This window comes from Panthera tigris, chromosome A2 (genome assembly GCF_018350195.1).
Source record: "Panthera tigris isolate Pti1 chromosome A2, P.tigris_Pti1_mat1.1, whole genome shotgun sequence".
NCBI lineage: Eukaryota > Metazoa > Chordata > Mammalia > Carnivora > Felidae > Panthera > Panthera tigris.
In genome coordinates, this window is record NC_056661.1 from 144,958,423 (window position 1) to 144,982,799 (window position 24,377).

The window sequence follows — 24,377 nt, forward strand, 5'->3', positions numbered from 1 at the left end:
ATGAGCAAACTAATGGAATGTGATAGACAGGATGCCTGAATAATTAGTCTAAATACTGTGCCCTTTTTTGTTATTTGGTTTTTGGTGTTTTGTTTTGTTTTTTAGTCAGAGACCCAGAAAGGACTTTAACCTCAGGTCTACTAATCTGGCTTCTATCACTGGTCAGAGTTGGTGGCACTTTATGTTCTAAATCATAAATACATGATTTGCCCTTGGAATGCTCTAGCAATTTTGTTTTCTTTCCATCAAAATTTGTTATCTCATGGTGGGAATGGAAAATGTACGAATTGGTGATATCACACAGGTGGGTGTTTACGACCTTGAGAATTTGACATGCAGGTGGGAATTTTAACATGTGGGCATTCACTTGAGTTCTTAGACTGCCTACAGATCAGCCTCAGCCATGGGTCCTATAAATAAAGTTCAGGAATGACACTGAATTCTGGACTCTGGGAAGACCCTCGACCATGAAGTTGATCTTGGTTTTTGGTGCCCTTTTTGGGCATATCTACTGTCGAGAAACATTTGTGGGGTAAGTTATGTCTTCTGGCGCCTCTTTGAACTTTGTTGCCTGATTCACAGAGTCTCACTGGATGGTGGCAGAATAAAAAGGTGTAAGTGTTCAGCAGTTTCAGAGAAGTCCTCTTAGATTTGGAGAGGGGATAGTGGGAATAACAGAAATGAGTGACCAAAAAAAAAAAAAAAAAAAAAAACAGAGATGAACGACATTTAAAGGAAAAAAAGTGAAATCTGAACACATATACCTTTTTCTCTCTGTATTTACTCACATCCCTTGATGATCAGAAGGTAGGGATGGTAGACATCAGTGAAAATCAAGCTGTTTGGCCTACTGTCTCTGCGCATCTCACTCAGTAAGTGATGGGTTACTCTCCTACGACCTCCTCCCAGCCATTCTGGGCTCCATCCTCCATATCTGCCCTTCAGACCGAGTGCCCCCAGCTATGGAACCTCATGAAGTCGGAGAACCGGCGCTGCAGATTTCAGCCCAAATCCAACTCTCACGGCTTTGTAGGATTCACCTTTGCTCCCAAGTGTATTGGTTCCAAGATTCTATGAAAGGTTTTAGGCAGCATTTCTTGGAGAGTGTTCCAGGGAGTTAAGGAAGTGGTCAAATAAATTTGACCCAAAGAAGTGGGTGGTCAAATAAATTTGGGAATCAGAGGGTTTAACAAACTATAGGATTTCTAGTGACTTTTACTAAATTCATATGCATTGTAAATCTATAAGAAGGGATCTAGGTTGGTACGTTTACCCATTTTTTTGATCATCAAACTCCTCCCCACTTTTCTTTTTTAACGTGCGGAGAAACTCAAAGGGTTACTCTTCCTCAAAACACAGACCAGTAAACATTAGCCCAAAGCAGTACTTTGCTCAGTACCTTCCCCTTATAAAAGAGGACTCCTGGGCGTCTGTGCACTAACCAAAAGGAATGAGACTCAAATGGAAGAATTTTCAGATCATGTGGCAGGTGGATACCTGGAGGCAGAAGAGCCTTGAAGATCTCACAGTCTGTTACTTATTTTGCTAGCGTTCACTGGAAGTTTGCACGGCACTTGGTTTCAGAAGACCCGGGTTCTGGTCCTTGTATAGGGCTCTATACCAACCCTTTCCCCACTGCACAAATGCTCAGGGAAGTGACTCAGGAAGGCAGCCTACTTGGAGAAAGCGGTAGAAGGCAAACTGCTACCACTGAGGAAGGGCTATACAAATCCAGATCTACTCCCAAATTTCTTTTCTAAGGATATGCGTTGGCTTGTTTTCCAACTTCTCTTTCCTGCCAAGGTGTCCTTGATATCCTTTATCAAGGATAAAGTGTGGATGGGTGCACGGAGTGAGAAGCACTCCATGATTTTTCAGCGTCCTAATTGTCTTTGGCACACCCCAAGTTTGGGTCACATGAATGGGCTTTGGAGACGGCACTCTGATACATTTCAGTTAATGACGACAACAAAAACGTCCTAGGTCTACCCAGATGTGAATTCGATTTCTCTCACAAGCACCAAACTAATTATTCCACTTAAAAAAAAAAAAAGCCCCAACCTCATTTCTGAGAGGCAGAAAGAGTTTTCAAAGCTATCGCTTTATGACCAGCAGGTGTTATTTTAGAAATAATCATTAGCTAAAGGAAAGGTAACTTTAATGGCAAGCTTCCTGCTAGGAGTAGGTACACCTCTTAATTATTATCTAGATACCATTTCCTCAGGGGAAGTAAACTCCTCATTCTGGGGATATGGGTCAGTATACCATTTATTAGTTTCTCGATTGTCAAAGAGATTATTAACCGCTTCATTAAACTCCTTCCTATGTGCGGAGACTAACAGCAGGCGTAACGCAACAGGAAACGGTGTCCAGGGTTTGCTTTTAAGGTCATGTCTGGTTAATATCCTTAGGGACCAGGTTCTCGAGGTCGTACCAAGGAACGAAGAACAAATAAGACATCTGGTGGAATTGGAGGCTGAAGAACACCTTCAGGTATCTGTCCTACAGGGAGTTTCTGTTTTGCCACATGACTACTGCACAGTTAGACATGATGACTGGATCTCTTACTTTGGACTGTGGCTCATCTTTGACATGGTGTGAAATGTTAACTTCTGGAGCTGGGGTGTGGAAAACCCAGGCTCCAGTTTCAAGTCTGCGACATCGGGCAAGTCACCTGCCTTCCCTGTGTCTCATGATCCCGTTCAGTATAATGAGGATAAACATGCCATTCTTCTATCTCAGAGGTTCATTGTACGAGTGAAAAGAGAGATCAAATGTGAAAGTTACTTCGAAAAATTGCCGAACAGCTTTAATGCGTTATTTCCCTCCTCCAATAATTTACGGTATTAATGTTCTGTTATGAAATGAATTGGATCACTTGAATGTCAACTGTTAAAAAAAACTGCCATAGTTTTAAATAATCTTTGCCTTCTGTCAGTTTTAATATCTAACCACAGGGGGGGAAAAACAATATAACACATATGTTCATGCTTGGATATTTAAAAAAAAGACCCTCTTGCCATATCACAGTGACTCCATAATGATTCTAGTCTTGTGGGCTGGAGGCAAAATGGATACAAATTGATTTCTGGAAATCTATCCATGCTGAGCTGTCCATTTCCCTGGAATGACCCATGTATTGCCTTGGCCTTTTACCCCTTCCAGCTTGATTTCTGGAAATCACCAACCATCCCAGGGGAGACAGCCCATGTCCGAGTTCCCTTTGTCAGCGTCCAGGCGGTCAAAGTCTTCTTGGAATCCCAGGGAATTGCTTATTCCATCATGATTGAAGATGTTCAGGTATTTATTCCACAGACCTTGCTGGTCCACATGAACTGAAGGTCCATGCTTTTTTCTCCTTGAATACCCCTCTGCCAGGGAAAGGACCTGTGGGTGCCCCAAGGGCCTTCCTGCCATCGGGGCTACCCTGCAGAGTGGGTAGGGAGGCACTGTCCGTCTCCTGTCTGCATTTGGCATGAGTAGGATATGGTAATAAAAACAAAATTTGAGGGAAAGGGCAAAAGAGAGTCCCTGGCATGAAACACAGCGCGCAAACCAAAGCATGTTAGCTGAAGTAAATAAAAGTAAAACGTCACTCATTTAATTTAAGTTTATTTATTTATTTAGAGAGATTGATCGTGTGCGCACGAATGGGGGAAGTGCAGAGAGAGAGGGAGAGAGAGAATCCCAAGCAGGATCCGCACTGTAAACGCGGAGCCCGACGTGGGGCTCAAACCCAGGAACTGTGAGTTCAGGACCTGAGCCAAAATCAAGAGTTGAATGCCTAACTGACTGAGCCACCCAGGCGCCCCTCATTTAGTTTTTAATTGGGGGTTAACTCGGGCCCTGGGTTCCCAGAAAGGCAACCACAGGACTGTCATCCTATATTTTCAGCATCTGGCTGGCCCCAAAGTCCCGTTAATGCCTCCTCCCCTTTCAGGGTGCTCTCAGAAAGGGGGAAAGGCGTGACCCCAGAGCCTGGAGGACCGGAAGAGGATGCTTGGACTGAGGACCAGGGTCTTAGCATTTCCTTCACAACTGTAGATGCAAATGCATGGCTATAAGCTAATCAGAAGTGCAACTGGTTTTATCTTAGGTTCTGTTGGACAAAGAGAACGAAGAGATGTTACTCAATCAGAGAAGAGAACGGAATGGCAACTTCAACTTTGAGGCTTATCATACTCTGGAAGAGGTAGGTGTTTCAAAATGAGTATCAGAGCAATGGGCCATTTTCTCCTCTGATGACAAGGCTTTTGCTTCGGCCTGGTGATTTAATGGCAAGTATTCTCCTACTATTTCCTAACTTCTCCAATTTTCTCTGGGATTTCACAGCCAGTATCAGTGTCCCTGCTTATTTAAGGCAGGACCTGAAGCCCACATACCCATTCCAGGAGCCATTCCATTAGTTGGAACCGTCTAGGAGAGTCTTCAGGGAGCACACAGCCGCTCATGCTGATGAGCCTCTCCCCTCAAGGCCCCTTGGCCAATTTCTGACCTGTGCTACCCACGAAGCCACCTGAGAGTTGTGCTTCATGGCTGGAATTGATGAAGACAGACACCTCTGCCTGCCAGCGGAGGGTGGGGTCTCCCAGCCTGACGGATGTGCCCAGACCTCATAGAAGCCGAGGCTTGTGAGGTCTCTGCTGTCTTTTCTGTTGGCCTGAAGAATGCCCCCTTTCCTCCAGCTGGGTCACAAGCTGCCCCCTGGACACCTGGGCAGGGCCGCACCGCACTTGCCTCTTTGTGACACTGAGCTTTTCTCAGGGTCCACAGGGGGTCTATTTGCACTAAATGATTTGGAGTGGGGGAATGGAGGGGAGGGGGTGACAAGACGGGGTGGGGGTGAGGTGGTGAGGTGGGGAGGTGGGGTTGGAGGGGAACAGGGAGAGGCGGGGGAATAGGAAAGAGCCAGGGCGGGGGAGAGATCTGGTAGGAACTCGTCCCCTAAATCACCAATTCTAAATGCCAAGAACCCTGAAATCAATCGTCCCCCCCCCCCCCCCCCCCGATTTATCCGATGGCAAAAGCTGACCCGACCTAAACGCATCTGGGGACAAACTCTGCCCTGAACTGCCTTGCTACTCATTTGTTTCACCGCCGGCAGTACGAACGTGTTCGAACACGGAGCCAGGCCACGTGCATCATGTGCAACATACGCTTCCCACGACCCTTCTGAAATTAAAACCCCAAAACGAAACGCCGCCACGATTCTTTATTTGAAATACGCAAGGCCCCGACGAAGCGCCGCCACGATTCTTTATTTGAAATACGCAAGGCCCCGACGAAGCGCCGCCACGATTCTTTATTTGAAATACGCAAGGCCCCGACGGCTTTCGGACAAGGGACTGCGAACCACTGGGGAGAGCGAGGGGAAAAGGGAGCGGAGCAAGCGAGGCGCTCCCGCGCGCTCCCCGGGCCTCGCACACCGGCGTCCGTGTCCCGCGGACAGCAGGTGCCGGCAGCGGCCCCTGGAGGGGCTGTTTTGCCTGCCGGTCACTGTCCGGACACGTCTCACGCCCAGCCCCGGACGCAGCGGCGCAGCGTTTCCATCAGCCTCGCCAAGAGGGGCCCGAGGTAGCCGGCGGCGGACGCGCCTCACGGGCCGGCGCCCCTGGCCTGCACCCGCCCCGCTGCCCGCAAAGCCACCTTTCTGCGGGTGCCCCTGGTAGTCGCGGCCCTCCGCCCGGGAGGGCGAGCGGGGGACGCCGCCCCGCAGGGCTGGGCGGGGGACGGCCTCGGGCAAGCCAGACAAGGGCCATTTTGTCGGAAGCACAAAAGTGGAACGAGCCGCCTCCGCTGCCACAAAATGGCTCCCCCCCTCGCCGGCCCCTGCAGACGCCCGGTGACTCATCATCTCTCCCCTCCGCTCCCCGCGTCCCCCATCCTGCGGCGTCGGCCGCGCGGCCCTCTCCGGGGCCCGGAGGGAGTGGGAGTGGAGGAGGGGGGAAAAGTCGCTCACGGGGGCGTCACGTCATTCATTTGCAAATGTCTGTTTGTTCATCTTAAACACTGCAGATTTCCCAAGCGATGGATAACATCGTTGCCGAGCACCCCGGTCTAGTGAGCAAAGTGAACATTGGCCATTCTTTCGAAAAGCGGCCCATGAACGTGCTCAAGGTACACAGGTGCAGCTGTGGGTTTTCCTCCCGAGAGGCTTCTAGAATCCCGCTCCTCCCAGGCGGACCGTCAGTCCTGGCTCTGCCTGCAGAGCGGGTCCTTTTTTTTTTTTTTTTTTTTCCCTTTCCCCCTTTTTTCCCCCTCCTAACCGGTCCTTGCTGGTTTTGAGTATCCAGCTCCCCACAACCCCCGCCCCCCCCTTTCTGTTTCTTTTTTCTCTTTCCTGCGCAAGCTGACGCAGGTCTGCAGGAGTGAATTAATGCTCTCATCTTGATAGATTCACTCGCCGGGAACCAGAGGCGAACGCGCCAATAGGAACGGAGGAAGGGGGAGGCGGTGCGGGCCCCAGGGCGAGGGGGGCGGATGGAGGAGGTGACGAGGGTCCCAGGGTGAGAGGGGGTGGTGGAGGAAATGACGAGGGCCCCAGAGTGAGCGAAGGTTGGGGGTGGCGGTGCGGGCCCCGCGATGAGGGGGGGGCTTTGGAGAAGGTGGTGTGGGCCCCAGGGTGAGTGGGGGGGGGGGGGGAGGAGATGGACGTAGGGGTGCCGCCTTGGGGTGAGCAGGGGAGGATGGGGGAGGTATTCTGTAATTAATCAAGATAGGAGTTCTGTACCTTGTTTCTCTTCTCTTTTTCTTTTCTCTCTCATTTTTAAAGTAAGAGATTTACAAAGAAAAAAAGCGCCAAGTACTTGCCTGAGCTGCATTTAAAAAACAGAAGCGTTCCTGCCGCGAGCAGGAGAATGACAGGGCAACTTAACTGCGCAGGCAAATGCCCAGAAAACGAAGGCTTTTCTTTTCCTTCCTTCTTTCCCTCCTTCCTTCCTTCCTTCCTTCCTTCCTTCCTTCCTTCCTTCTCTTCTTCCCTCCTTCCTTCCTTCCTCCCTTCCTCCCTCCCTTCCTTCCTTCCTTTCTTTCTTGGTGCTAGTTGAAAAGGGTTAGGGTTTTACTCCAGCCTGTAACCTCTGACAGTCTTAGTGCTGATAGTTTCAAGCTTTTGCACTTTGCCCAGAAAGAATGAAATTTATTTCCGAGTTTCCTAGAAAGAGTTTGTGAAAGAGAGAGAGAGAGGGAAAGAAAAACAGAAAGATAATGTCACAACTCCCTACTAAATTTGGAAATGTTATGGCTGAGAACCAAGGGACTCATTGGGACAGATGGATTTCTCCAGAGTGTTTCTCCCAAAGCAGGCTTGAGAGGAGTGGTTTGCTTATTTTATGACACCGTGGTACATTTGCTAATATTTACTACCTTCTTTAAAAAAAATTTCCTTTTCTGTGTTACTGCTACCATTGGGCCAGGAAATCCCAGATTCTTCTCCCCCTTGGATTGTCCTGGCCTTCTCTTATCTAGGGTGGTTCGTGGTTGAGAATGTTCTGTGTTTTTTTGAAAGGTCCGCTTTTTACAATTGAGCTCTTTGGAGGAAAAGATATGAAACCCTTTCAACTAAAACTCTCAAAGCCCATGAAATGTAATTTTTAGCAAGGATTTGCATTTCTCATTTACCTTATCTGCTATGTTTAGAATGCAGCACTGAGACAGAAGTTGATGGTGCAAACAACCATCCTCTTTTCCTTCCCATTTACTGATCCAGTTGACAAAGCCACTCTTCCAAATAAAACTGAGACCCTTAGGTCATAAAATTTAAACTCTGGAAAACACCTCCAGAGCCTACTGCCTATTCTGCTTCTATGAAGGACTCGAAAGGTTATCCCAAGCATTTTCATCACAGAAATAACACAATCGGTGCACAAGTTGGAAAACAGAAACAAAAAAGGAAAAGCATCCCCATGTTCCTAATTCCACAACTACGGGGTGATCGGTGTTAATATTTTGTTGCGTATCTTGCTATGTCTGTGTTCTCTCTTCTTCCCCCTCTTCCTTTTTTCAGATGGTTGTGTGCATACGTATATAGACATGCGTGAGCTGGCCTTTCGAGAGAATCAAAATGGCATCGCACTAGTCTGTAACCTGTTTTAGAAAATTTACCCCAAATGATGAACCTGTGTTTTCATGTCATTACGTTACCCGCAACGATTTTTTTTTACAAACATCAAAAAGAAAGTCCACGCCCTCTTGTTAGCTTGCATTTAAACTTATGGTAAAAGCACGGGGCCAGGAAAATCACGTGAAATGGGAAGAGTTAGTTGACAACATCACTGTCTACACCTCCTCCTTCTCTCTCGATCACATCAAGTACAGAACGAGGGACAGACAAGGCCCCTGGGGGGAAAGAGGGGGGACAGGAGCCCGCAGAGGTGGAGCCGTTCACGTTTCTACGCTTGTCTCACAGTTCAGCACCGGAGGAGACAAGCCGGCCATCTGGTTAGACGCCGGGATCCATGCTCGCGAGTGGGTTACCCAAGCTACTGCGCTGTGGACAGCAAATAAGGTCGTTTTTCCTAAAATTCCTCGATTATTTTGACTTTCTGGGTTAGGCCCCACCCAAACACACAACAGTCTTTGTGATCCGAACGGCCAACGCTGATGCTCTCGGGGAGGCTTTCTCTTGTCGTACTGGCAGGAAGCAGGCCCGTTCAACCTTTTTTCGTATTTCTGTATTGCACTGTCCCTGGGCCTGCCGGCCACTGTGTGCTCGGTTAACAGACACCGCCAGAAGAGATTGAGAGGGTGGTAAGTATAAGGACCCCAGGAGTCAGATTTCAGCATAAGAACAGACTAGAGAAAAATTGCTTCGCTGCCTGGAGCCGTGAGGGCTGAGGGACTTTGTGCTAGAAATCTACAAAATCACCAAAGGGGCTCAGATGGAAAATAGAAATGGGTGCCAGAAGAGTTTACTCTGGCCTACGGATCCAAAGTGAAATTAGCTAAGGGTTTTTGGGTTTTTCTGAAAAGTTTCCACATCAGGTTTTGAAGTCGGAGTGTGGCAATACCTTTCTTCCACATGTTCGTTGGAATTAGAGTCAGGACACCGGGCTGGGTGTGACCTAGTCTGGTATTGCTTAAGTAATTCAAAAATGACACGCTATAAATCAGAATGTTAATTCATGAGCAAAGGAAATCAATCCACATCAGATCATTCAAGCATGTGCAACCACGTGCATACCGACTGATACATTTTTCCCTTCAATTAAAATGCAGTTACCTTTAGGGTATTATGAAATGGATATTTAACAGTTGAATAATAATGCCTTAGGATGGCTGAGCACAGGAAATGAATAAATTTTAATCCAGCAGAAACTCCAGCCCTACTGCAATTGATGGCAAGTAGAAATTTAATTCCCCAAATGGAATTTAACCGGTTCTCTGTATCTTCAGAAAAGTCTCTACGCATTTAAGTAATCTGTTGTTTGTCATGAGTACTTTTGGAAAGCCTGCCTATGTGACGACGAAGAAAAAACTGAAAAACATTTCTTTGGTTCTTAGCTCCCCTGTAAGCCATACAACGCCATCGCGAAGTGCTTTCCCAGAATGAACAGAAAGAATTCTGCTTTTGAGAGAGAATGGATAGGTGATATCTGCGTTTTATTTCATATAAGTAAATTATCCTGACTAGAGATAAAAGTATAGACATTGACGTATTGAACACAGGAGCGTTGCAGGAGACCGGACTGTAGTCCTGGCAGGCTCTCCTTGACCGGCAGTATCTGGTCATGGTCATGACCGTGGTCATGGTATCTGGTTCATGTTTGAAAAAAAACCACATTGTCTTACTATTCCATCCCTTGTTCCCTGGTGAAAGGGGAGTGTGAGATTGACATATTTGTTGTCTCTGCTCAGATTGCCTCTGGTTATGGAACTGATGTCGCCATCACTTCCATTTTGGACACGATGGATATCTTCCTGCTGCCGGTTACGAACCCCGATGGATATGTGTTCTCTCAAACCAAAGTAAGCCTGGACCTTTTTCTTCTTCAATAAGAGTTGATGGAGATGCGTAGGACTTTAACAAACAAACGTAATCTTTCTGTTCTTGATTTAGCAAAAGTGGAATGACTAATTTCTCAGTAGTGGCCCTGGATGGAGGCACATAGTGGCGTTTATAATCACCTTATTCCAGCACATGATGTCTTTACGTATTGCCGCGGTCAGAGCCCATTTCAGCGGTTAGGCTGGGCTATTAGAGCTCAGCGTTCACAGTGAGTCACCTAGGAGATTTGTTCCGATTCTCTCTGCGTTTTTTGTGGTGGGATTGATAGAAAAGAGGAGGCGGATGCTACCTGCTGACAATTAGATGGCAGTAGGATTTGGGTAGGCAGTACAATGCATTCGGCATGTTACTTACAATCTGTAGAAGAAATCCTCTGTAATATCACTAAAAGGAGTAACGTAGTTTCTTTTCTTTTTTCATTTAAAGTCTCATTACAAAACACCGTTGTGGCAACTGTGACCCCACATATATTCAGAGTGAATCAGAGCTTCAAGTTTATTTTTGGAGGGAGCCGAGTACGGTAGTGTTTTCCAACGGGCGTTTAAAAAGAACTCGTACAAATACTAGTACTCAGATACCCTATGAATAGAGAGTTCCACAGTCAAGTTTGGGAAGTACCGCCTACTGTATCCCCCTCCTGGAGCATCGTAGAAAACATGAAAGTGTTAAAAAAAAACAAAAAAAACCCAAAAAACCCTAGAAGTGCTGAAGTAAATTAGCCAATTTAGCTCTATATTTTCCTGAAAGATTCCATCACAGAACCCTTGCTCTCTCCCCGCTTTGTTTATTGTTGTTTTTATTTTCTGTTATTGTTAAGAGAACTGGTATTCTATGGAAAATGGTTTGGCAGGTATTGACTTGAAGAGATGGGGATTATTTCTCGTCTCAGTGAAATGACCAAGAAGCTCCTGGCAGAACGCTGGAGGAGGACTATTCGCCACCTTTGTGGGCAAGGGAAATTAGCATCATTCCAAAGGGACCTTCCCGGGAGGAAGCAAGGGAAATTAACAGAATTCTAAAGGGACCGTCTCATCAGGCTGAGTGACGGTCCTTCTTTTTTTCTGTGTTCTCTTTCTGTTGGATTTTAAAGAATCGTATGTGGCGGAAGAGTCGGTCCAGGGTACCCGGAAGCCCCTGTGTTGGTGTTGATCTTAACCGGAATTGGGATGCAGGGTTTGGAGGTGAGCGCCGGGCCTTGCCCCCCAGGGATGGTCCGAAGTTGTCTGGCCCAACTGGCTATTTTGCATGGTTGTGCAGTGTCGTCAGTCTGCTAAGCCCATTCAGGATTGAAGCCATTTAAAAACCCATTTAAAAAACACTTAAGTACATTCCCTTCACAGGCGCGCAGCGCTGTCCCAGATCTCTGAGCAGCATTTAATATATTTTGTCTCACATCTTAGTTTTCCCACAAGCTGTAGCCCAGCTCGGCTTCGCTTCTGAGTTTTCAGAGCGAGACTCGGCACAATGGCGGGAGGCCTCAGGAAGCTCCAGACCAACCACTAGAGGGGGTTAGGATCTACTCAGAGGAGAAGCATTACATCATCTCTGGATGTTTCGAGAAATCAAACTAAAAAGAAGTACAAATAGGATTAGGAAATTGATTTTCAAAAACAGATTCAGAGGGAAAATGCTGGCTTGCTGCTCTGGTCTCGTTGACTCGTGGCTCTAATTTTTTGGCAGGCTGGTTGGGGGGCTCCTTTATGCTTGTAGGGACCAGTTAAAACCCCTGTGTTTCTCTAATTACAGAATTGAAATTTGTTTGTATTTTTCTCATTAGGCCTGGTAACAGTGAGGTTAGGAACTGTCTTTTTCATCGTACTATCCCTAATACGTAGTACAGGTCTGGCATGATTTAGGCGATCACTAAATATTTGTCAGACGAATGAATTAATGAGAATTATTGAACCAAGAAAGGACCCACTAGGGAATTGTGACAGGATGTGGATGAGTGGCAACTTCATTCATCGCTTTTACAATAGTTTTTTTAGCGTAGGAAAAAAAAATCAAAGCATACGATCTAAAATACCGCGCAATGCCCAGGAATTCAACGTCAGGCTCCCCACCCCCCCCAAATGTTATTGTTCTTATTAACTAATCTTGAGATAAAGTGACAGGTTGTATTTATACTTTGTTTATATCCTTTAGAGACCCTGGGGAGTCCCAGCCCCTACCCAGCCCCTCGGAGTTTTTCTAGCATTCAGAGCCCTGGCCAGGTCATAGTGGACCACTTTGGTGGTCACGAGTAACTCTAGTTGCTGAGAAAATCAAGGCCAAAGGTGGCCTCATTGTCGTCAAGTGTAGTGATTTCCTCACCGCAAAAAGGGTGTCAGGGTTCCTTGCATTTGTGGCTGTGTGATTTAGAAGTACAGATGCATAGAATCTTCTACTCTTGGACGCTAAGAATTGGAAGCAATCCCAGAAAAGAGCTTGCTCAACTCCCACCCAAGGCAGGAATTCCATCTATAATGTTAAATCTAGCTTTTCTTCCAGCGACTCCCACAGAGAGGAGATGATCTAATTTGATAGCTCTTTCTGCCATATAGAGGAACCATATTTCTAAAGAAGAGAGATGTGTCCAGAATCACTTCAGTTTGGCCTCCCCTGTGCCCTTAGACAGCAACTCGGTGTAGTGCATGGACAACCTTGGTCTGATTTCCAGAGGAAGAATTTAGTGATGCATGGTAAATGTATCCACATGGTGTCTCCTTAAAGCTCACTGTTTCTACTGGGCTTCTTCTGCATCCCATCAGGACCTGGAGCCAGCAACAACCCTTGCTCTGATTCCTACCGTGGACCCCAGGGTACCTGTGAAGTTGAAGTGAAATCCATAGTGAACTTCATCAAGAGCCATGGGAGAATCAAGGCCTTCATTACCCTCCACAGCTATTCTCAGCTGCTGATGTTCCCCTATGGGTATACATGTACCAAGCCTGATAACTTTGATGAGCTGGTAAGTTTCTGCAACTTCATTTCAGCTCAGCCACGAAGGTCCATTGTGTGGACAAGTGTCAGTTGTACAGTCAGGTACTGAGATGGGGGTGTACTAGTGACAGGTTACAAATGAATAGGTCCAATTGCTGAGAAGTTTGAGGTACTGGCAGATGTTTGAAAGACTGGTTGTGGACTTTCCTAAATTAAGTTTCTTTGGGAAATAGAATTCATGAGATTCCTGTTACCTTAATCCAGACGAGCAGGAGCCTAAATTTGACCATAAATTCCCAGGATGTGCTCTCTGTTGCTTAGGAAATAACCCACTTGAATTTGGACCCGAGGCTCTTAGCTCTGTAGTCAGATGCTGTTGTATGCCAGGGAATACTGTCGCCCAGCTCTGTGCCTCATACCTTCCTGGTGCTTTCGGCTCTATGACCGGTTATCATGCTGTGCCGATGTGTGACGTTGGGCATAAAACACTCAGCCTGCCTAACCTGCTACCTTCCATCATCTCTCCTGTTTCGGAATGAGCAAAATAGTGGTGACCTTAAGTCAGATGGTGACATCTCGGGGGCTACTTATAATTCAGCAAGAGCTATCTCCAGCTGAAGAGAATGTGCAGATATTCCCAATTTGGCTTTTAGGCTTGGTTTTCGAGACCCATGTGTTAGAGGTAAACCCTGAGATGGGACTTTTTGGTCAGTTTACTTTCAAATGCATTATTGACAGCAGCTCCTGGCAGAAATGGAATAAATTATTCCAATTCAGGCGTATCTCTCATCTCGTCAGTTGGACGTTAGCCCTGTAGGGCAATTTTCAGGGTTTTGATGGTGAGTATTACCACTCAAGGTCAAATCAGAGAGAACCTTAGGATTGAAAAGAACCTAAAAGGTACTTTTCGTGGACCCAGATGACCTTAAATTATCCAAACTGGGTGCTCACATCTCTGCCAGCCTGTGTTTGGACAGTTTTCTGCCTCCAAGGGATTCTATTCCATGTTGGGGTATAATTGATTGTTTGAGTTCTTCTTATGGAGACCCAAATCCTTCTCCTTAATGGTTTTTACCTGCCAGTCCTGGTTTATCACCTTGCTCCATAGAGCAAGTTTGTTTCCCTTTGAAAAGAAGCAAATCCGTTAATTACTTGAAGAGTGATAACCTGCTTTTCCTAGGTTTTTCCATATCCCTACTACATACCTGCTGTTCCCTCAAGCACTCATACCATGGTCCCAAGTTCCCTCACCATTCTGGTTGCTTTTCTCCCAACATGCCTTGGTTTGTGCGTGTTCTTCAAGGGTAGCTCCCAGAAGTGAGTGTAAAACTTGTGTCGTGGGTTAACCAGCACAGAGCAGAGCATGACCATCACTGCCCTCATCCAGACCGTGCACTTCTGCTTAAACAGTTGAGGGTCACGTTAGTTTTTTGGCAGTAGCATCGTGCCGTTGACTCACGTTGGGCTTGTTGACAACTGAAACCCCCAGGCTCTCTGAGGATTCTGCCGAGCCAGGTTTCCCCCATCTGGTAATTGTACGGTTGTTTTCCTGGACCCAAGTTCAAGACCTTACATTTATCCCTAGCAAGGACAGTAAAGCCTCAATCAGTCAAAATTGGAACCCTCAAATAATGGAAACTATTTTGCTGAGCTCTACTTCTTGGAAAAAGAGACAATCATAGGGAAGGAAGCCAACGTAGGGATCTAGTAAAAAAAAAAAAAAAATCCACTTCCCGGGTACATCCTGGGGTCAGTACGTATTTTCTTTAGCCCCTCACTCCCACCCTATTTCCATCCACACCCCTGAGCAAGGACAGCTGGTGGCAAAATAATGACCCTGGTGTAGCTGTTGCAAACACCTGGAAGAACACATACACAGTGAAGGTCTTCGTGTTGTATTTTCCAAGCCAACAGAAGTGAGCTAGTGCTCGCTTGTCCGTGAAAATGGCCGAAACGAAAGGGCATGGTGCTTAAGCCTAAGTTAACCGGAGTCCGGTTAATCAGACTGCCTCGTGCCACATTCTGCTATTGGGCATCTGTTCTTCAAGCGACAAGTGTTATCCATCCACCTTTCCTCGGTTCTCTCACTCTAGAATGAAGTGGCCCAAAAGGCTACCCGGTCTCTGACAAGCCTGCATGGCACCAAGTACAAAGTGGGACCTATCTGCTCAGTCATCTGTAAGTATCTGATGTGTTTTCACAAATGACCCAGGTACGATGGCCGGTACGATGTGGTTTTGGGCCAGAGCCTTGCAATGCCCTGATGTGAAATGGAGAGGTCTTCATGCATGGCACCCGGCGTTGCCCAGTTTCCCTCTGTGAGGCTAGGTCCCTCCCATGGGATACTTATTAGGTGATATCTGGAACAGAGAACTTCTTAAATATCTGAGTTACGTACGTTCCTCTCTGTTCGTCCTGATCCTTACAGCTCGCTGTCATCGTGTGGAATCTTGTGGCTGAAAAATAAGCTTTTGTCAAGACGTGGTCCTACGTTACCACTTTTATTAATTATCCCTTTCTTGGCTAAGAGGGATGGTGCTGTGGACAGGGTGTGGGGACAGAATGGGTGCGACTTTTTAAAAGGACCCCGATATTTTAGTGGATGGCCTCTATCGCAGTCCTTTGTGCAGGTACCGTTTGGGGAGCCAGAGGGGAGGATAAGTCAGAAATACCGGCAGCGTCGGGAGTAAAGCTGGGGAGCCTGCTGGCGGGCGTTCTGAGACTCCCTTCTCCCACGGTGCACTGGGATAGAAACAGGAAACTGCAGTGCTGTGGGAAAGCCTAACGCATCCGTCCAGATTCTGAGTCCCCCAGAGGAATCCCCCGCTTCCTTAGGGACAGACCCAGAAACTCAGGACCCCACAGTCGAATGCTCAGGAGTCTCCCAGTGCTCCCGTGCCCGTGGATCCTTTGGAAACAAATGTCTCTTACAGGCACGCACTCTGCTCAACACGCATTTATTAAGCATCTACTGTGTGCGCATCATTGCGCCAAGTACTACAGACATAGAGAACTCATTGTTTAGTGTGGGAGACGAACAGGAAGACAAACGAGCTTCAGTGTGCTGTGTGCAGCAGTAGGTCATAAGTGGTAGACAGCTGGAAGGATTGGACAGTGGCAGAATCAGGAAAAGCCACATACGGGAGGAGGACAGGATTTTGATGGCAGCTCACCAGATGGCCGGGGAGGAGAAAGGGATGGGGCACAGGCATGGAAGTGAGAACGTGCAGAATGGGCTCTGTGACCCACAAGGAGATTTCGGACTGCTGGGATAAAAGTGGGAACAAGGGGAGCGGGGCGCTCAGGTTTTTGCGTGCCATGGTAAGTTTAGGTTTTAACCCAGAGGGTTCTCAAAGCCTTTGGAGAGTTTTCATCCGGCAGTGAGTGCGCTGAGGCTTCGTGCTTCAGGGAAGACACAACCAGCAGCAGTGTGGAGGACGGAGTGTGGTGGGCTGGAAGTACAAACATCCCGCAGGAAGAGTAGGAATTGTTCAGGGAGAAATGGTGGTCCACGCTAGTGTAGTGCCAGTGAGGGTGGAAGGCGGACATTAAGCAGGTAAAACCAAAAGGCTTTTGTCGTTCATTAGAGGGGAGCGCTTCTCACCGAGGGGTCATTAGATCTGGGCAAGTTGAGGTTGAGAGAACTGTAGCGTTTTCAAGTGGGGATGTCCTGTAGGCTTTGGGCTACGTGGCGCTGGGATTCTGGAGAGAGGCTTAAGAGTCGTTGACGCAGAGAGGATGGTTGGAACAGGAGAGCAAGGAGATCACTTGAGAGGGAAGAGCCCTGGATGGAGGAGGGGAGCAAGATGTCGGACAACAGAAGGGGTTAGTGAGGGAGGGACACACAGTGGGCCTGGGCAGAGGGGCCGGGAAGCTTGTGTTTCGGAAACCAGGGAAGGAGCAGTTGTTGGAAAGGAGGCAGTGGTTAACCATGACGAAAGGCTACAGAAAGGTCAACTCTGACAAGGACAGAACATTTACCGTTGGATTTTTTTTTTTTGAAATGTTTACTTATTTGTTTTTTCGAGAGAGCCAGAGAGAGAGCATGAGTGGGGAAGGGGCAGAGAGCGGGGGTGGGGGACAGAGAATCCCAAGCAGACTTTGCACCGTCAGTGCAGAGCCGGGTTGTGGGGCTCGAACTCAGGAGTTGCGCGGTCGTGACCTGAGCTGAAACCATGGGTCGGAAGCTTAACCGACTGATCCACCCAGGCTCCCCCTTTGGACTTTCATCACTAGCTTATTGGTGGCCTTAACCAAAGCAGTTTCCTAAGCGTGGTGAGGGTCAGGGGAGGAGTACATGGGGTGGGGGAGAGCGGAGGTCCGGTGAGTAGACTGCTCTTTGGAGGATCTGAGATGAGAATGGAAAGAGAGAGGAATGGAAGGCTTCGTTTTTGAGATGAGAGCCTAACGTACTGACTGTGGGAAGAGGACCAATAGAGAGGGAGAGGTGGGAGATACGGGAGAGAGGAGAAGTGACCAAGGCAGTGCCGTTCCCAAGTGGAGGAGAAGAGGGGCAAGAGGGGTCCAGCAGAGGTGGGTAGATCAGGCTTGACTAGGAGGAGCAAGTGTGCAAGCATGCTCGAGGCACCAGCACGGCTCCATTTGTAGGAGGGGGGTGGTGGGAATCCAAGGGAAGGCACATTTGTTAGTCATGGGTTTCTCAATGGGAGTCTTGGAGAGCGGAGGAGGAATAGTTGACTTACCATATCTAGAACAATTGATGGAAATCCAGAAACTACTGATCATGAAAGTTTTTTTTTTTCCAGTTGGTGGTTTTTCTTTTCTATTTTTTTGCTATGATGATACATTTAAAAGACTTCATAATGGGGTGCCTGAGTGGCTCAGTTGGTTAAGCATCCGACTTCGGCTCAGGTCATGATCTCGTGGTCCGCGAGTTCGAGCCCCGCGTCAGGCTCTGTGCTGACAGCTCAGAGCCTGGAGCCTGTTTCAGATTCTGTGTCTCCCTCTCTTTCTGACCCTCCCCCCCGTTCATGCTGTCTCTCCCTGTCTCAAAAATAAATAAATGTTAAAAAAAAAATTTAAGGATAAAAGGCTTCATAGAAAAAAGAAATGGCAATAATCATCATATTTTCTTTCAATTTCATCAGTAATTTTGTCAGTGAACACAAATGTATCTAGTTGTAATCAACATCTATATTCTATTTTGTGTCCAGTTTTTTTCAGTTAACGTTGTTTCCTGTATAGTTTCATGTATTTCCACTCTAGGTACTTGTTATTCCATTACATTGCTGTATCCTGGTTATTGGGCCTTTGTATTGTCTGCTAAATGGTGCTACTACATGTTGGTACAAACTTGTTTTTCTTCTAAATGATCTCTTTGGTGTATATTCCTAAGGCAAGATTAGCAAGTCAAATGTTGAATGAACAGATTCGGAGTTATTGTTACATATTGTTTTAGGCTATTCTCTGGGAAGACTGATCTGCTTCCAGTTGCCCAGACTTTTTTTTTTTTTTTTTTTAAGTTTATTCATTTTGAGAGAGAGAGAGCATGAGCAGGGGAGGGACGGGGGGGGGGGGGGGAGAGAATCCCAAACAGGCTCCACGCTGTCCGTGCAGAGCCTGATGTGGGCTCGATCTCATGAACTGAGATCATGACCTGAGCCGAGATTAAGAGTTGGATGCTTAACCGACTGAGCTGCCGAGGTACCCCTACAGTTGTCCTGTTAAATCATGACCTTTTAAATCATGTTCCATGTGGAATTGTCCTCTCCTTTGGCAGAGGCACCTCCAAAAAGCAGAGTTCTCCGACTGGTGGCACTGGGGAGGAAGGCCATCATGGCCACTTAAGGCTGAGGAATGCACGTTTTCTCTGTTTGGCAGCCTCTGAGTGGAGGCTGGAGTTCAGAATGTCAGCAAAATGGCATCATATGTCCCCCCACATGGGATCTCAACCATTTTATTACAGGGAGTCTAGTTTTTCACCTTTCTTATCTGCGGTGTGTACAAGGGAGGTAGATCTTGGAAGCCTGAGGTTTTTTGTGCTTTTCTTGGTAAGGTTACAGATATTTCTATTTTTAAAAAGTTTATTGGAGAGTGAGAGAGGAGAGAATCTGAAGCCGGCTCCACTCTGTCAGCACAGAGCTTGATGCGGGGCCCAAACCGTCAGATCACGCCCCGAGACGAAATCGAGAGCTGGACATTAACCGACTGAGCCACCCTGGTGTCCCCAGATATTTCCTTTTTTTCTTTTTAAATGTTTAACCATTTTTGAAAAGGAGAGAGAGTGTGTGCGCACAAGCGGGGGGTGGGGGCAGAGGAGGACAGAGGATTCAAAGTGGGCTCTGTGCTGACAGCAGTGAGCCCGAGGTGGGACTCGAACTCATGAACCGGGAGATCAAGATCTGAGCCGCAGTCAGATGCTCAATTGACTTAGCCATCCAGGTGCCCCATAAATGATCAAGTATCAGACAAGCATAGCGTTTGCTGTCTGATCTTTTGGAGCCTGACCATTAATGGTCAGGCAAGTTCTGGCTGTATCTTTGCCCAGAGCTGACTCTGTTTTCGTTGATTCTGGCCTCATTCCAGCTTGGACAAGCACTGCCTCTAAGAACAAGGCTCAATTAAGTACTTTTGCCTCCTGCCCCAGATTGGTATGTAGCTCTGGGCTGAACACCTGCTTCACTCCACCCACGAGGTGGCTGGACTTCTGTGGTGGGTGAGACATTTCCTGGGTAGTTTCTCACCTGGAAAGGGCTCTGAGAAGCTGCACCACAATAGGTGTTGTTACTTGAGTTCTTTCTTAGAGAGGTAGTTGGTGAAAAACCCAGACCCTGGGGGGGGAGCGGCCTGGTTTTGAGTCCTAGTTCTGCCACTTTGAAACCAGGTGATCGCGGGCAGGCCACTCATTCTCCCTTTTTATGTATTTATCTTTTTTGTTCTTCTGTGAAGAAGCTTGTTGAGAAGCTCAAGACAAGAAGAGCTTGTTGAGAAGCTCAAAAGATAGAATGTGGAATGAAAGTGTTCACTAGCGTTAAGGCATTATATACATGTTGCTCGTTAGTTTCCTGGGGGATTACTCCCCTGCGGGTACCTCGTCTCTTTAATGTGGTCCAGATTTTTTGATAGGATCGTAGTCATTTATTCACGATGATGGTTCCAGTCACAACGGAAATTTATCGAACGCTTCTTCTGCATACTTTATCCCAGCTCCCTCACTTAATTTCTCAGAACCTCGGTTTCCTCGCTTGGAAAATGGGAATAATACTAGTATCTACCTTGTGGGGGTTAAATCAACCAATTTAGCGTAGTACCTAACACAGTTAGTAGGTGCTCAACAGGTGTTGGAGTCAGACACATAATATTATCCCACTGCATTTCTCACTGTGAGATAAGTACTGTAATATTATACCTGTTTGGCAGATGAAGCCTTTGGGAGTCAGAGAGGTAAGTGCCGTAGGTCCCCCAGCGAATGATCTGCAGAATCAGGATGCAGTCTGCAGCCAGGGTTCCGTCCACTGTGGGCCTCTTAGTGGGATAGGCTGGGTCACGTAGCATCAGTTAGTAATTTTGGTACCCTGGGGGATTTAGTGCAAGTCGGCAACCATTTGGGTGAAGGCCAAGGCACAAATCACAGGTGTTTATAGTGTTAGTTCACACAGTAACCACTAATTCTACTTCTCCCTGGTACAACGCCCTGGTCTCCCTGTCTGTCCAGCCCCATTTCTTTTTAATTTAAAACCATTTTTTATATATTTATTTTGGGAGAGAGAGAGAGAGAGAGAGAGAGAGAGAGTGTGTGTGTGTGTGTGTGTGTGTGTGTGCGCACGGGGAGGAGCAGAGAGAGGGAAAGAGAGAATCCCAGGACGCATGGCTTGAACCCATGAACCGTGAGATCATGACCTGAGCTGAAAGTAAGAGTCGGACACTTAACTGACTGAGCCACCCAGGAGCCCCTGTCTAGCCCCATTCTTAGGGGCTAGGTGACTTCTTCCATCTCTCCCATCCGTTTCTTCCATTTGACCTCTACCTACCTTCCCTGGGAGGAGCTTCAGAGCTCATCCATCGCTCAGATCTTCTGAGTCACGATTGCCATTAAGTCTTTGTAGGCTAATGCCACCTTCCTTCGTCATCTATCACGTCAGCGGCCACGTGTTAAACAGGTGCACATCACTTTATTGATGTAACCCATCACATATGGGTGCTGGGCATATTATTTGGTATCAGAATAAAACTCCCTCCACCCTTACGCTGAAAGTTCCCTGAGGGAGGGCAGGGGCCAAATCTCTTACTCTATTTGTAATCCCTCCTGTCCCATAAGAGAAAATAATGTCTACACCTAGCACTCATCTAAAGAAGGAAGTGATGGTGTGGCCTCCTTAAGGTGTAGAAGATGCCAATGAGGAGAGCAGGCAGGATTCCAAATGGGTAGATGAAGCCAGAGGCTCCTAAAAATGCCAAAGGAAGGCTAAGTATAGCGTCCATTTAAGTAACTTTTTGCTTTTCAGATTAATCTTGTAATTTTTCATAAGTGTGATCCCCTACAAAGCTATCTCTGCTTTCAAGGTCCATGAAGATAGGGGTCTGACTTACCTTTGGTAATGGTGAAACTTAACATGGAGGTTGATAGCTGGAGAGGCCAGCGGGAATAGCATAACCAAACTTTATTCTCATTTGCCCTTCAGACCAAGCCAGTGGAGGAAGCATTGACTGGTCATATGACTATGGCATCAAATACTCATTTGCCTTTGAACTGAGGGACACAGGTCGATATGGCTTCCTCCTGCCAGCCAATCAGATCTTGCCTACAGCCGAAGAGACCTGGCTTGGCTTGAAGACCATCATGGAGCATGTGCGAGACCACCCCTATTAGGGCTCTGGGGAATAAACACCATTAAAAGTTCTTTGGTTTAAAGCAAAGTTGGGTTGTGATTATTCCTTTTTCCAATCCTGATTTAGGAGCACTATTTCTTTGATTTATGTTGCCTTAAAACATAGTAAGCCACTTAGGTTACCCCTTCATCTTAAAAAAAAAATCCGTCTTGAGTAAAAAGCTTCCAACATCCTTTAAAAATTTTTTTTAATTGCAAAATATACAGATCATAAAATTGATAATTTTCACCGATTTTTTACAGGTTTATTTCTTTTGACAGAGAGAGTGAGAGAGAGAGAGAGAGAGAGAGAATGAGCAGGGGAGGGGCAGAGAGAGAGAGAGGGAGAGAGAAAGAGAATCCCAAGCAGGCTCTGTGCTGACAGTGTGGAGCCCAACAAGGGGCTCTATCCCACAAACTGCGAGATCATGACCTGGGCTGAAATCAAGAGTCGGATGCTTAACTGAGCCACCCAGTCGCCCCCATTTTCACCATTTTTAAGTATGCAATTCACTGGCATTAAGTACATTCATAAGGTTGTGCAATCGTTAACCACTGCCCATCTCCAGAGATTTTTCATTATCCCAAACCGAAATTCTATACCCATTAAGCAATAACTCCCCATTCTCCCTCCCCCCAGCCCCTCGTAACGTCCATTTGAGTTTCAGTCTCTTTGAATTTGCCTATTCCAGGTACCTCCTATAAATGAAATCATATAGGATTTGTCCTTTTGTGGTTGACTTATTTTACCTAGCATAATGTCCTCAAGGTTCAACCGTGTTGTGGCATGTGTCAGCTGCTTCACCTTAACAGAGTAGTGTTTAGAGCTAGCAAGGGACTTTCGAGTTCATTTATTCAACAAACACTAATTAAACAACTGCATTGTGCCAAGCATTATCCTAGGTGCTGTGTGCCTTTTGCTTTTTTCAATTTCTAGTGTGCCGCATTATAAAAGCAAGTGGGGACTCAAACAAGTGACACTCCTTCTTCCTGGTTGCCCCATCAAGCCTGGGCTCTCCGATTCTCTATATGTTCTTTTTAGACATTCACTTCCATTAGGGATTGAGATTTTCTTCATGTTGATGGTTTTCTCTGGGAGAAAGGGTGGGAAGTAAATTTCAGCTTGCCTGGAATTCTGGGTACTTGATTCTTTAGTTCACATTTCTTGCCGATTCAGCTCTCAGCTCTTCTTTTTACTAATTTCGGAGCTGAAATCTGTGTCGGAGCCCAGCCTTCGTTATGGACCAGGGTGGGTGCGGGAGTTCAGTTTCACTGCTGACAGGACAAGAGTCCTAATAAAGCCTCTAGCTCCATAATTCCTGACAAAGACTCCTTGGCCCAAACTTACTTAGGCTTCTCTGAGCCCTCTTTTTGACTGGGCCTTGTCCGTGGGCCCTGTCTAAGTCAGTCTTAGCAAAGGATCCTGTGAAGTCATCCCCCAGTCCTTGATATCTGATTGAGTGCCTCAACCTCCACCTTTGATGACTAAGTCCTTGGTCTGCCTGCGGCAAGAACCCTGTTAGTCCAGTTAAACAAGAAGCCCCCTAGCCCTGATGTCTTCCCTCAGCAGTTTTCCATCTACTGAACCCCCCCCCCCCACTGTCTTTACCGTCCTAGGAGTTGAACACAATTGCTCTCTTCTGATGCATGAGCCCTATTGGAATAATCTTGAATAAAGTCTTCCTTACAGTTTCAACAAGGGTCAGAACAATTTTTCTTTAACACTCCCAACCGTGATCTTTGGTTGTGCCCACTCCCCTTGGGCAAGAGCAGAACGAATGATGTAGGGCATAGGGACAGTGGGATGGGGGGAGCCTTTGGGTGTGGGGCTCCAAATTTGAGGATTTGGAGGTCCCAGGACAGACTCGAAGGCCTCAGAGTCCCTGAAGAAGTTGTGGAGATCACGAGTGCCTTTCATATGTTCTGCTGTGATTCGGCAGAAAGGACACTAGACTGAGAGTATAGCGAATGTAACAGAGTCTTATTATTAATAATACCGTTAAGCCTTACCTTTACTCAGACCCCAAGGAAAACTGAGATTTTATCCAGACTAACACTTCTTCCTATCCCATTTACCTCCTGTATTTCTACTTTTTTAGTGGAGTCGTAAGAATTAGATGTCAGATTCATAACAGAGGTCACAAACTCTCATCGTTATGACCTGTTCTGGTGAAATTCTCTGACAGGGCTTATGGAGTGTGTGGTCTTGAAGTTGGCTTGGGGTTTCTTTGATAGTCTTCACTTTCTTTCTTATTCTAGAGGTAACTTCATTTCAGGTTTACAGTTTGGCCTCTCCTATCACCGTAAATTCTTTCCAGCACTGTGGGACTTCCCTGTTTATTCAAAAAACACTATTTAAATACCAAGTGATGAGCAACGTGGCACCCTTGGCACAGGCTTTTCCAGCCTGAGGAGCAAGTTCCTGACCTTGTAAATCAAGAGGGTTGGCCTTTATCACTCGAAAGGAATGGAAGAGGCATTGGTAGGTGCCCGTCTGACCTACCATCACAGTTGCAAGGGTGATTGGGAATCGCATTAGCATTTTTGAGGACATGAGTCTGCTTCAGACTCTTTATAAATACAGCTTGACTCAGTCACTCTATGACTGACACCCTTGGGAC

At 46.8% G+C, this 24,377-nt stretch overlaps 1 protein-coding gene across 1 annotated transcript; it reads left to right on the plus strand.

Annotated features, from left to right (window-relative positions):
- Window positions 1-467: 467 nt before the first annotated feature.
- CPA2 (carboxypeptidase A2) lies at window positions 468-21,805 on the plus strand. Its single transcript, XM_007078087.3, has 11 exons — window positions 468-532; window positions 2,412-2,493; window positions 3,166-3,300; window positions 4,097-4,192; window positions 6,016-6,117; window positions 8,408-8,506; window positions 9,856-9,966; window positions 11,097-11,187; window positions 12,757-12,956; window positions 15,022-15,106; window positions 21,571-21,805. The coding sequence occupies exons 1-11, from the start codon at window positions 468-470 to the stop codon at window positions 21,756-21,758; spliced, it is 1,254 nt and encodes a 417-aa protein (XP_007078149.1). The 3' UTR covers window positions 21,759-21,805.
- Window positions 21,806-24,377: the final 2,572 nt, after the last annotated feature.

Coding starts and splice junctions, on each gene's coding strand:
- CPA2 (XM_007078087.3), top strand. CDS start 468: ATGAAGTTGATCTTGGTTTTTGGTGCCCTTTTTGGGCATATCTACTGT. Junction 11,188..12,756: donor TTGGGATGCAGGGTTTGGAG/GTGAGCGCCGGG, acceptor GCATCCCATCAG/GACCTGGAGCCAGCAACAAC. Junction 12,957..15,021: donor CTGATAACTTTGATGAGCTG/GTAAGTTTCTGC, acceptor CTCTCACTCTAG/AATGAAGTGGCCCAAAAGGC.